The sequence below is a fragment of the Eucalyptus grandis genome, chromosome 9, assembly GCF_016545825.1.
Source record: "Eucalyptus grandis isolate ANBG69807.140 chromosome 9, ASM1654582v1, whole genome shotgun sequence".
NCBI classification, from domain to species: domain Eukaryota; kingdom Viridiplantae; phylum Streptophyta; class Magnoliopsida; order Myrtales; family Myrtaceae; genus Eucalyptus; species Eucalyptus grandis.
The window spans coordinates 17,800,967-17,814,224 of NC_052620.1; the positions used below are offsets into that span (position 1 = coordinate 17,800,967).

A 13,258-nucleotide genomic window follows, 5' to 3' on the forward strand; every position below is an offset into this window, starting at 1 on the left:
GGGATTGCCGTTTCAAGGTAGATGTTGTCGTGCTCGATGGGTGAGACAATGCTTGGTTACGCTAGAAAACTGCCGAACGTCGAGTAGGCCGTGCCCATTGGGCTGTGATAAAATTGGAACGCATGATTGAGTGTCTTGACCGTGCCTGATTATGGAACAAAATCGTGTGGCATAGTATGAGAGGTGTCATATCAATTTGGTTTTTAATCAGGACCCTTGTATTTATTGAGACATTAGTTGAGGCGTTCCAATTGATTAAGTTTTATTGCTGCTTATGTCTGTGATATGAACTGTACTGACATGTAGGAAGGATATGAGATGAGGTGAGTCTCTATGGTTGTGTGGTTGTGTGGTTAAGCCGTCTTTGGGCATATTTTCTTCCTAGTCGGGGTTTAGGGAGTGAACTTGCTGAGACATTGTCTCACTCCGTTGTGGGCTCATTCTTTTCAAGTCTTTAGATGGCGGTTGCTCTGGAACATTTTGGTCAGCCTCGGGCTGTTACTAAGCAGAGCATAGACGTCCCTATTTTCGGGAGTCATTGGGTCTATGAACTGGTTGTGACCACTGTCTGGGTCGATGAAGACCTACCTCAAAGGGTACCTTATCGATTCAAGACATGGTTCCGCCATGGACTCAATGGGTATAGGGTAGGTCCCCTTTAAGGTTTTAATATCCCCGCTGTTGTGATCTACACCGTTCAAGGTGAGGGTGTAGCGGACCCTCCTGATGGGGTTATGAATGACCTGAAGCCCCCGGAGCCTGTGGAGGTGAAGTTTGAAGGATTGGCGAATGTGCCCGACTAGTAGGTCATAAGACAACTTCTTTTTTAAAGTCAATCTTTTTGTAGACAGACTAGTTTGTATATAAAAGTGTTTTGTGAAATTTGTATCATGTTTTTTTATCCCATGTTGTTTACTGTCAGGGTTTTTATTTTGCTTCCGCATGTGCAATAAAATGAATGAGTTGGCGACGCATCCTAGGACGTCGCAATTTTATCGACCACCGATGGATGTGCGTGCACTCGAGGTTTGGGACGTGACATGTACTATTAACATAAGGTAAGACTCGGGTAATGCAATGTATAAATTAAATCTAGAGCAGTTCTCTATCATCTTTTTTGAGTGTGGCTTTGAATCCTCTTGAGATAATGAAACAATTAGACATGCTTTGACCACTTAATTTTTTTTTTACTGATTAATTTAGTGCTTTCATTTGCTTTATGATTAATTTGCATGTTAGTTTCTACTCAAAGTTATGAGCAATATTTTTGTTAGGTACAATTTTAGGAGGACTTCACTGTTTCCAACTAAATTAGCATGTTAATCCACCTTCCGCGTGCATTTTTTCTCTTTGTGAAGTAAGGTTGAAGAATTCGACCCAAAAAAAAAAGTATGGTTGAAGAACTCTTACTAAAAAACCCTCAGTGGGAGATCAGACTCATTTATAGATGAATAGATTTACGAAGACATAAATAATGATTATAAAATTGTCTTTCCATCAATACGATATCTATAAACTTACACTATGCAATCAAGATAAAATTCATGATAAAATAAAATTTATCATATCATGTGTTTAGTACATGTTCAAGATAGGGTAAAGTTGAATATAATAGTGATATAGGCCAAATAAAATTATCTTATGAGAAAAGTGGGATAAATGTGAATAGGATTTCTAATTTCATAATAGGAAAGTTATTTTGCTCAAATAACAAATTTCTTAAAATAAAAAAATTAAATTTGTATATGAATATAAATGATATTTATTTTTAGGTATAACAGAAAATAACAATTTTTTTATATTATTTAATATTATTTTTATTATTTAATCATATCTTATAATATAAATTCAATATATAAATATAAATATAAATATATTTTTATATTTTAGGCATTTTAGGTATATTTTTGACAATTTACTATTAATAGATTTTTTTTTAAAGAACAAGGGAAAAGGAAGAAAGAAATAAAAGAAAAATTAATTTAAAAAGAGAGGAAAATAAATTTTTAAAAAATTAAATTAAATTAAAGTAGACAAGAATGTTGTGAGAGGCTTTTACTGGTTCATTTATATTAATATGTCATTTATATGTTATATGTATGATGTAAATATATCCGACTTTATTATTGTAATTACCAAATAATTGATAGAATACAGCAAAATCTTTGGATTTTATATCCTACCATAGTTAAAAATCCAGACGATTAAACAAGCCTTAGGAATTTAAGAATATATGGTCATTAAGTTCGGACTTGAGTATCTTCTCGACTTTATTCAATATCCTAACATTCTTGTCCACAGGATGACTTTCCATATGACCTATGCATCTATAAGTAATCATAGAATTTGTTGACAGTACAAAGAATTTTTACGCAAGAGGGAACCTATTCTACGTTTGAGAGAAAACGTAATCATTTTTTCCAAATCAATGTTGCAAATAGATGGTGTTGATGTGCCAACTTTTATAATATTCTATATTTTTTTTTTTTTTTTTTTTTGCTTTCAACTATAGGCTGGGGAGAGTCAGTGGTCATACGCGACAAGCCCCTCACTACCTGGTGTAGCTAGCAAGGGTGGACAACCCACAATGAAAAAAAAAATAAAGAAAAAATTTCAATATATATATATTTCATAAAATTTATAATAATTTATAATAAAAAAATGCAAGTCAATGCTGACCATGCAATATAGGATGATTAGTGTCCACTATCAGCAATTGTCAATTAAAATTAACTAGAAAGACTGCATAGGCAAATCATTAAAATGTTTGAGACTAAATTGAGTCAAATTAAAAAGTGTATGACTAAACTAGCATTCGTATAATAAATTTAAAACTTATGTGATAATTTTTCCCCAAAGTGGGTAATTCATCTTTTTTTTTTTTTAGGACTAATGTCTTCTTAATTCAAGAATTTCAAATGAAATTTTCTTTTGGATCAATCTCTTCCTATTTCAAGAATTTCAAATGAAACTTTGAGAAAAAAGTGAGGATGGGGGGTCATGTTCATGCCCCCATCGGAAGCCCCCGGTCTAAGGGTCTACCGTCCATATCATAGCTTTATCGAATAGGTCATATGCTATTTGATCCTAAACTTGTATCATTTCACCATCTAGATAGAGGAAATCGTGTCAAATCAAAACAAAGCCGCTCACCGAGCAGGATCATGTCAAAATCGCTAGTTAACCAATTACAAATGGCTGAAATCGCGAGGTGGAACGCTCTGACTCGCTTACAAGGATTACAATGGACTGTTGATCCACAAAGGAGTTAGCGAAACCCTCCCAAAAATAAAGGATTAGGTCAAAAGGTCACCAAGACTTTGAAACCTTCGAAAACCGAAAAGAGAATGCTTAACTATTCTGGTTCAAACAGTAAGAAGTCACGATGATTAGGTGAAGAAGGCCATTCATCTTCTGCTAGTTCTTTCTCTAAGCTGTCTCTCTTCTAACTTCAAAACGAATCTTGGGTCTCACTTTGGACCAAAGTCGATGTTCGGAAGTGAATTTTTTGCTGCATTTGTTTTGCAAAAATGGACTATTTAAAAAATATTTATTCATAAAAATAATAGTTTATATCACTTGAAATAATTAGTCGGTAGACAATATTTTTGTTATCGACAATAATTTATGTATAAACATTTTTTGAGATGATAAAAATATTTTTCATTCATTCATTTTTTATAATCGATATAAGTGATTGTTCTTTTTTTGAGATCATTCATTTCCACAAAATAAATAGAGCCTCTATATAAAAATCTCAGTCTTTGTTTTGAATAACTATCATACTTTTAATATTCTCTCTTTCAATATTGATTATGGATAAATAATAAAAAAATCATTTGGTGACATGGCATTTTAATTATACTTTGCTTGATGATGTTATTTTCGAGTTATATGCATAATTTTGAAACTAAAACTATTTTTATGTCACAAGTGTGCTTGTGTTTTTGTGAGGAAATTGTCCAATCAATTTTAAACCTATTGTATGGATATCAATTGAGTCTCAAACTTTTTAATTTTACCAAATCAGTTCTAGACTTATGCCAAAATTTCAATGCAATCGTTTCATCCAATTTCACTGGAAATCGCTAATGTGACAATTCAATCATCGTTGCTCAACTGAATCATCAAGTTAGCAATTTCTAGAGAAATTAGCCGGAGGATTGCATTGGAATTGCTGACCCATGTAAGACAACCAACAATAACTAAACCATCACATTTGTAATTTATGGCAAAAATCGACGAAACAATTGTATTGGAATTTCATACATAGGTTAAAGACTAAATTGAAAAATTAAAAAATTTGAGACTGAATTGACATCCGTACAATATATTTAGAACTGATTAACTAATTTTCTCTATTTTTGTGTTCATACTGTTACTATTAAATATAGTATTGATTTTACTATTTTACATCCAAAGCAATTAATTAATTTATTTGTGTTTGTTTTTTTTCTAGTTGTGGCATCGTCACCCTGTCATCTATATTTATATCTTAACCTTAGGTAAACATGCAATTCAAAACTACTTTTTAATCCAAGTTATCCTCTTTTATTCCCATAATAAAAAAATATTTGGATGTATATCTAAAAATTAATTGTTTATGTCTCTAACGTTTACTCTCTCTTTTTTCACATTTAACATGGTATGCTCCAAAAAAAAGATACAAATATTATTTTGCTACTATTAACCTTCAAACAAATCCAAAAACCCGTAAGAGTCCTGCTTAAAGATGTGAAGCGTTTTGTATTACATTCAAGAAATTACAACAGTTTCAATTCAAAGTACGTATGGATGGTTCCTCATCTAGGTACTTTTGTTAAATTTAGAGATTGTAACTGCATATTCAGATATGGCAGTTCAAAGATTGCTCATGATGAATCAATATGTCTCTTCTGTTTTTTCTTATTTATCATTTATCTTCTTTCCCTTTCATCATTTTTCATGTCTTCCTTTTCCACATCCACTCAGACATGAGTCGCCAAGTACACGAGAAATGACATGTTGCATCTTTAATGACATCATTGGATGGAAACTCGATGGGACCTAAATATGGAGTACAAGCTAAGGTGCTTCATTATGAGGCCTAAAAAAAGTTCGGATTACAAAATTGAGATTCGATTTAAAATTGGTGCATCTTAGGGGAATTAGGCCTTCTAATTTAGTGGAGGTTACAATAATAATATATATATATATATATATATATATATATATATATAGGTAGAACGTAAGCTAGCAGACATTTCCTTACTTCGCTCAAAGTCAATTAACAGCCGTCGGTAGGTCCTTGAAAGCTGATACCTTAACTATCCACTTAATTTCTGTCTGTGGGTGTTAGCGTTCTTGGTGATAAGAGTCCTTTTCACACATTACCTTCCATTATATATTTTTGAGGAATCGCAAATTACTCCCCGATAGACCTTTTTTTTTTTTTTTTTTTTTTTTATAGCCAAAAGTCCTTTAGTTACTTAAATTTGCATCCTAAACATCTTTCCTCGCAATATATGAGGATTATAGCAAACTCTGGCGGTATAAAAAGAAATATTCACACGAGAGGTCTTATAACCATTGATACGAGAGAATACATGATTATCGGCTATGGTTTACTTACACTAATTTTGTATCCTCTATTTGTCCTTCACGTATTTTCCGGTTTTTTAAACTGAGAATAGTAGATGAATTCAGTAGTTTAATATACTTGCTATTACTCTAACACCTCCCCTAATGATTAAATTATAGAGAAAATAATGGTTTTGGAGGAATATCAGTAAAACATGGGCTACTCCTATGCAAGTAGAAATTGTGAGATGTATTCCCAAAAAATGCTTAAACTAGTACAAGGACGTGATTTCTTATTCGAATGGAGTAGCACTCGTCGCCAACCATTTATCATCTATTAAGTCTGGCAATTTGTGTCGATGTATCATAGTCATATTTGTATTTTGTGCAAAGTCATGTTGGTCTAAAACATTTTGATTTTGATTCTACATGATAAATAATTGACTTACTATGGTCGTATTAACCAAATAAACCAGTAAAACGAGAATCAAAACTTGAATGTATGGCCCAACATGGAATTTTAAACTCCATGGGATGAGAATTGCATCTGCATAACGCGCCTAAAGTTATACACACAAATTCAATCCTTTTCCACAATGTATACCTCATAGGGTTACAAAATGACTTAGCCTTCTTATCAAATTCCATAGTTTGTTTATTGAAAGCCTTTTAATTATGTCATAATTTCCACATAGGTTTAAAGAGAAAATAGTTCAAAAAGTTCTAAATCTATTGTATATGTGTCAATTGAATACTAAACTTTTCAATCGACCAATATAATCCTACATTTTTTTATGATTATATAATGTAGTCCATTTCACCAATTTAGGATGAAAATCCTTGACGTGGCGGTCTAATCACTGCCGACCGTTTTACATGGCATAACTGGCAATAGACGTGTCCAACTCCACTCAAAACAATGCCATTTCAAGAGTTTTAATGATTTTTTTTTTTTTTTTTTTTTTTTTTTTTGCATTTCCCTCACTATTCATTTCCCCATATAGAGCCAACAAGGATCACCAAAGCCTCATCGATAGCCGACAACCCTCGTTGGCTATAGGTAAGGGTGTGCTAGGCAAGGGTTTCCAACAATCAGAGGCCTCAAGCTATCCCCATCAACTCCATCTTGGAAGATGAACAGTGATGACAAGAAAAAATGAAAAGAAACAAAGAAAAGTTTTTAAAATCTATCTAAATAACATCATTTTAAATAAAGTCGGACAAGTCAAATATTTGGTCATGCTACATAAGATGACCAACACTAACCGAACCGCCATGTCAGTGATTTTCGATATAAACTACATTAGAAAATCATAAAAAAGTTTAGGACTACATTGACAAATTGGAAAATTTAGGATTTAAACAAAAAAATTGGACAATTTTCCCTAGATTTGAGTTTCTTTATAGACAAATTATGTACATAAATTTTAATACCAACTAGATAAGAAATAAAGATACTCTAACTTTGTTTTCCGATACCAAAAGAATTCAGATAAACATAATTACATAGATGACATGTGTGAGAATTCAAATTACAGGTACATTTGTTTCAAGAAAAATTCAAGATTTGGAAAACATTTTCCAAAAAATAGCCGATATCGTTTACATAAACAAATGATCATTTTTTATAATGAAAATATTTTTCATTAACTAATTTTTCTAAGCTTCCATACATGCCTATCACGATTGCCTAATATTTCTTTTACATTTTTAGTGCACCTAATCAGATTCTCCTATTCCCAAGCCCAATAATGGTCGAGAGAGAACCCATAAGAATTCACCCAAAAAAGAAAGGGTCAAGACTTCAATATTTTGCTTCATGTTGGGTACAAATCGGAAATAGGGAAAAGTCCAAGGGCATGCCAAAGTACTTTCCAATTATCACTTAGTACTTTCCTGAAGAATCCTATATATACCACAAAAAGCGGGACCCACTCCGCCAATGCTAAAGCAGAATATACCCTGCCTCTCCACAGCAAAATCCCTCTCTCTCCTCTCTCTCCTCTCTCTCTCTCTCTCTCGTAACGCTCGAATGCAGTAAAGTCTTTTTCCCGGCGCGCGCGAGTTAAAGAAGCCATGCTTTTCTTGGAATTCGCGTTCTTCGTGATTCTCGCGAGCCTCGTCCTCCTCTGCGTCGTCGTGGCCAAACTCCGCGACGTGGCCGATAGACGAACAGCCGATCGGGCTCCGACCTCGAGCCTCGGATCGCGCAAGGACTCGACCGGCGAGGGAGGAGCCGCGAGACGCAACACCAGATCGGATTCCGGCGACTCGGCAGCTCGAGAGCCGCGAGCGGTGATCGAACGGCGAGCGGAGTCGGGATCGCCGGTTCCAAGGAACCGGATGGGGTTTGTGCAGGAACAGGGACGGAACCGCGGAGGAAGGAGTGCGATGAAATCGACGGAGGATTGGCCGACGATGACGAATGGGAGGGAGTGGAGAGGAGCCAGTCGGCGAGGCTTTTCGGTCGGGCAGTCCGATTCGCGTGCTCCGCGCGCAATGCTGGTTTGATCTCGGGAATCCACGGCGAGCCGACGATGAAGCTGTACGGACTCCATAGGGTCGCTCTCGAGGGGCCGTGCCGCGAGCACCGGCCGATGACGTTCAAAGTCTCGGCTCGAGCCAAGTGGTTAGCGAACTTCATCGATATCTTTCTGGATTATTTGTTGACTTATGATTGACTATATTATTCTCTTTCTTTTCGAATTCGTAGTAGATTTTAATTTTTAGTTAATTTCTCTATCTGTCTTCTTTTATAAGTCGTGTCGGTCGGTGGAGGAGATCATAATTCAACGTCATTTAAGAAGCGAAAAATTTGTCATTTAGAAGCAATCTATATCTTCTATATTGATGTTATAATTATTTTTACTAATTACATATTAAAAAAACCGATCCCCTACTTTTAAGGGATCTCGATCACGGTATTAACTATTATATTTATCTTTCACATGTATCACTATTAGAATTTGATGGTACATCCCCTTTTTAAGAAAAATCAAACCCAAGAACAATAATATATATATATTATATATATATATATATATATATATATATTTTGCAAGACCCTATATATTCTATCTATTATAGAGATTCGAACAATGTCTTCCTGTTCTAGCCTTATCTAAATTATAGCAATATAGACAGAAAAACAACGATTACATATTTGTGGGTTGTGAGCCTAGGAATGCTTGGCAACGGCTTGGGAACATCAGCCCGGAGGTTGCCATGGAGGAATACATCGATCTTCTCTCGGAAAAATTTCCCAACTGGATGCAGAACGATGCGGTCGTAAGCAGCCGATTTTGCTTTCTCCCATTCATGTCTTCTCTTTTTCCCCAAGAGTTCCAGTTCTGAAGGATTTGCTCTGCTCTTTCGTCGGTGCTTTTTTGGTCAGGAAGATGAAGTTTGTACAGATGCCGAGGCATTTTGGAAGCTAATCTGCAATCTGAGGACAGCGATAGAGCAGCAAACGAAAATTGACCGAAACAGGTACCAAATCAGCATCGTGAGGGCATTCCTAATGTCCCCTGAGTCTTTCTTATTTAATGTAATAGGTCCCACATTCGATATAGATCATTCTAAAGAAAGGGAAAAAAAAGGCAGTCGGCCGGATCTGCATTCAAGATCGGCTTTTTTTGGACACAAAGGTGATCAAACTTACATTTAATTAAGAAAAGTTACGGCACCCGAGGAAAGCTAGTAAAACATAGATTGTAAAACTTTATATGAGGATAAGGGAAAGTTACGATCAAATGTTAAACTAATAATAACACAAAAAAGTATGCTATTAATTTAGGTAGATTACTAATTTGAGAATATTGCAAACCATAGGACTCAAAACCTTACGACCACCAAAGAAAGATTACGGCATCTAAAGAAAGTTGCGAAAGGATGTTTTGATATGTAATTTACTTTTAGTGAAGACAATATGTTTGCTGAAGAAAAGTTACAATCCATTAGCCAGTTTACTAACAATAGAAAAAGAGATTTACTATTAATTTTGGCCGAATCCAATATTTTGTAGAATATTATACATGGCAGGATCCACAAAACTTATGACAAAAGAGAAATCACATACCATAAGGAAAAGAATGAAACGATATGTAATTAGTGAGGAAAATTTCGAATATAAATGGCAGGATCCGGCCGTGTTCCTCATACGGGACTATGAAGGGGCCCCCAGCATCTTTTAAAAGTTTGTGAAGATATAAATACACTTATTGAGTAAATAAACACCCTTGTTGGCAGTTTCTATGTTTTTTTCCTTAAAATGGAAAAAAGGGAAAAAAAATTGTGGAAATCATCATGAATATTGAGTTTGAGACCCTAATTGGAAGAAATTTGTCAATAAAGACAAAGCAGGTACCGAGAGCGTAAGAAATTCGTAAAGTTTGGGTAAAAAAGGAGAAATTATTAGATGAGTGTCGATATGAAAAATTCATTATGAACCGCTGAAATGATGGGTCCCACAAAGGCCCTTTCTGGTCCGACAATCTAATTTCATTTTAATATATGAACTAGGTTCATTGAATAATTTCTTGCGAAGAAAAATTAGTTGGAAATTTTTTTTAACACTCTTTTGAAGAGACCACTATCCATCCTTTCTAGCATGCTTCACAGATACTGACCTTTTTTTTTTTTTCCGTGAGACTAACTTGCACCTTAATCCTCCATGAAGATTACAAAAGCTGAATCCTGCACAATGATCCTGATGTCACTGGCTCCATGATGCAGAAGACTTGGTGAAGAAGGCACATCAAGAGTGTGTTCAAGCAATTATATTCATTAGGGAAAGGATTAATTTTTCATCCGTCGAGTTGTGCCGAACTCTTAGTCTAGTATTGAAGTTATCTTAGCTGATAGTAACTTAGGTTTTATTTGCATGTTTAGGATCAACGAGTACAATCTTCTATGCAATTTATGGCATCATGAAAAAATGGTGCTTCATCTTTCAAGGGTGGAAAATCCTTGCAAATATCAAATTGCTGCGCTTTGTAAGTTTTATCTCTCACTCCTCAGGAAAGTGCAGAAATAGAGAGGGGTTTCGAGTGTAATTTCGCACTAAAAAGGAAGGAAAAAAGCATTCCTTTAGTTCAAGGGTTTTCCTAGCATTTATTGTTTATGGGCATGATAGTAAATGGCCCATGTAAATTTTTGAAGATTTAGGCAGTTCTTAATTTAATAAAAGAAGTTCATAATTTAATAAAAGTGAAATCATAAATACTGAACTAAAGTAACTTCAATTGTTTCATCAAGAACAAAATTGTTTATTTTCACCCTTGAAGTTACTTACGCATCAGTTACGATGATAATTTCTATGCTCAAGATTGTAATTTTGAATCCATGACCTATCGGATAATAAATCAGATCATGATTTGTTCCCCAATTTTTGCCAAATCAAACTAGAATAAATACGGAATCATAGATTAGCACAAAGAGAGAGAAAAAAAAAACCCCAAATAGAATCTCATTTTATTCACTTATGCCCATATGGTCTTACTATTATATGGCAACCAATTCAATTTTAAACTAATCAATTTTGTCAATTTAGTAATAAACATTTTTATGATTTTCTAACGGTCTTTTTGGATAATTTGATTGAAAATCGCTAATGTAGATGACAACCATTCTACAGGCTCACGTTAACATAGACAATTTTAGTATTTTTTTTATAGAATTTATGATTTTTTTATATTTTATTTATTTATTTTCTTTTATTTTTCTATCATTGTTTATTTTCCCGGAAGAGCCGAAGGCAGTTGTGGGGCCCTCTATGATGGCCGGCAACCATCCGGCCACGTCCTCTTTTTTTTTATAGCAAAAACAAATAGAGAGAGAAAAAGGAAAAAAAATCAAGAAATTAAAATCCACATCACCGTCCGTCACTTGGTAGCATCGTTAGCCATAGGCGGGAAGTACTAATTAAATCACCATGTCAGCGATTTTGAGGTGAAATTAGCTAGAAGAACTATATTAACAAATCATCAAAGAGTTGATAACTAAATTAGTCAAATTGAAAAATTTAAGACTAAATTGGCCATTGTACAATAAATATATGATTATTTGGATAATTTTCACTAGCTCTATCATCAATCAAAATTCACTTGTGTTGGGAAATATTATGAGTAATAAGAGTAGAATAGTAACTAGCTTGTGAGTTGGGTTAAGCACTAAGCATATATATATAGATTGTAACCCTATTATTATTATTGAATAATAGAAAATAATTATCAGTTCACATGGTATAAGAGCCACACAAAACCCAACTCATTCCCTAGCTGCCAAATTGTCAAAGACCACTGTTCTATCATCGGAAAAAGCCTCGCCGCCAGTCGGCGACACTCACAACGCTGAACATTCACCAGGCCACCACGCCTTTGTGTTTCACGATGCCACGACGCTGCAAATTCTAACGACGACCTCGGTAACTCACAAGCAACCATCGCCAAGCCTTGGCGACTATATAGCCCATTCCGACGTCGCAAGACCTAGCCCAGCTCAGACTCGGTGGCATTTGAGTTGCCCTACATAGACCAGCCTCGGCATTGCCATCTCCGAACATCGCCCAACTCAATGGTCGTTGTCGCTCAGCCTTGGTGACCAAATCTAGCACTATGTAATCCATCCTGGCATCGCCAAATCTAGACCAGTTCAAATCCGATGACGTCCAACCAAGATAGGACCAGAGAACCCTTAAAAAAAATATAAAAAATTCCCTGATTAGGAGCTGCCATCCCCCGATTAGGAGCTGCCAAAGTGGCTATCATGGAGAATAGATTTCATGGCTAATAGAGGATAGAGTTGTTATTCCTCACTTGAAGGTGACGCATTTCTTTTTCATTTCATTGATTTTTGCTACTCACCTATGCGTGATGTTGTGTTGAATAGAAGGAGATAATGAGAATAAGCATGCTAGTGCTTTGGTGATTCGCATTGTTACTAATAATAAAATTGATTTTATGGAGTGTCATTGAATTGCTGCGAATAGTGGTGATTGGATTGAGCCCCTTTTGTTTTGAATTACTGTGTATTTGATTGGATTATTGGATATAAGTGTTGGTCCCTATGAAGTTCATTACTTGAGCTCAATCATGCTCTTTATTCACCAATGGCGACCAATGGATGGACTTCTGGATCCCTTTTTGGTCATTTCCAATTAACATATATTGAGTTGGATGGAACTAATTATCCCACCTGATCTAAAGATATCAAGGTCTCTCTTACTACCACCAGGCAACTCGACTATCTCACGTCTAAAGTACAATCTGACAAGAGTAAAACTTTCAATTGGATTGAAGAAGATGTGATGATTCAAACTCTATTATGGAATAGCATGGACCGCAATGTCAATCCTCACTTTATTTAGTGTGACTCTGCTAAGGTAGTTTGGGGTAAATGCGCATTACTCAATACAAGGCAGAATACTATAATACAAGTATGTGACACGTGGGAAAAGTTGTCTGATATTAAGCATGGAGATCAATCTTTATTCAATCATTATGCTCAGTTCATGACCCTTTGCCAATGATTGGAAACTTGTTTTCTTGCCTCAAATCATCCAAATGTTTTCGCTTAATTCATTAGGACCTGAGTGTTCATCTTTTCATTAACATATTACAGCTCAAAGTTCTCTTCCCATGATGGATGAAGTCTTCTCCTAAGCTCTCAATTTTATAATTCCTAAGAAGATTTCTTCCAT

The 13,258-nt window shown here is 35.0% G+C and overlaps 1 protein-coding gene across 1 annotated transcript; it reads left to right on the forward strand.

The window, feature by feature from the left end:
- The first annotated feature begins 458 nt into the window (after nucleotides 1–458).
- Nucleotides 459–10,650, forward strand: LOC104418458 (acyl-CoA-binding domain-containing protein 3). The gene is made up of 5 exons (XM_039302412.1): nucleotides 459–647; nucleotides 7,728–8,188; nucleotides 8,742–8,847; nucleotides 8,954–9,048; nucleotides 10,238–10,650. The coding sequence occupies exons 1-5, from the start codon at nucleotides 459–461 to the stop codon at nucleotides 10,263–10,265; spliced, it is 879 nt and encodes a 292-aa protein (XP_039158346.1). The 3' UTR covers nucleotides 10,266–10,650.
- The last annotated feature ends 2,608 nt before the right edge of the window (nucleotides 10,651–13,258 follow it).

Bases quoted from the DNA above. Each gene is read 5' to 3' on its own strand.
- LOC104418458 (XM_039302412.1), top strand. From the start codon at position 459: ATGGCGGTTGCTCTGGAACATTTTGGTCAGCCTCGGGCTGTTACTAAG. The intron at 648-7,727 runs GTAGGTCCCCTT...CGTGGCCGATAG, and splicing joins ATGGACTCAATGGGTATAGG to ACGAACAGCCGATCGGGCTC. The intron at 8,848-8,953 runs GTAAGCAGCCGA...TTTTTTGGTCAG, and splicing joins GGATGCAGAACGATGCGGTC to GAAGATGAAGTTTGTACAGA.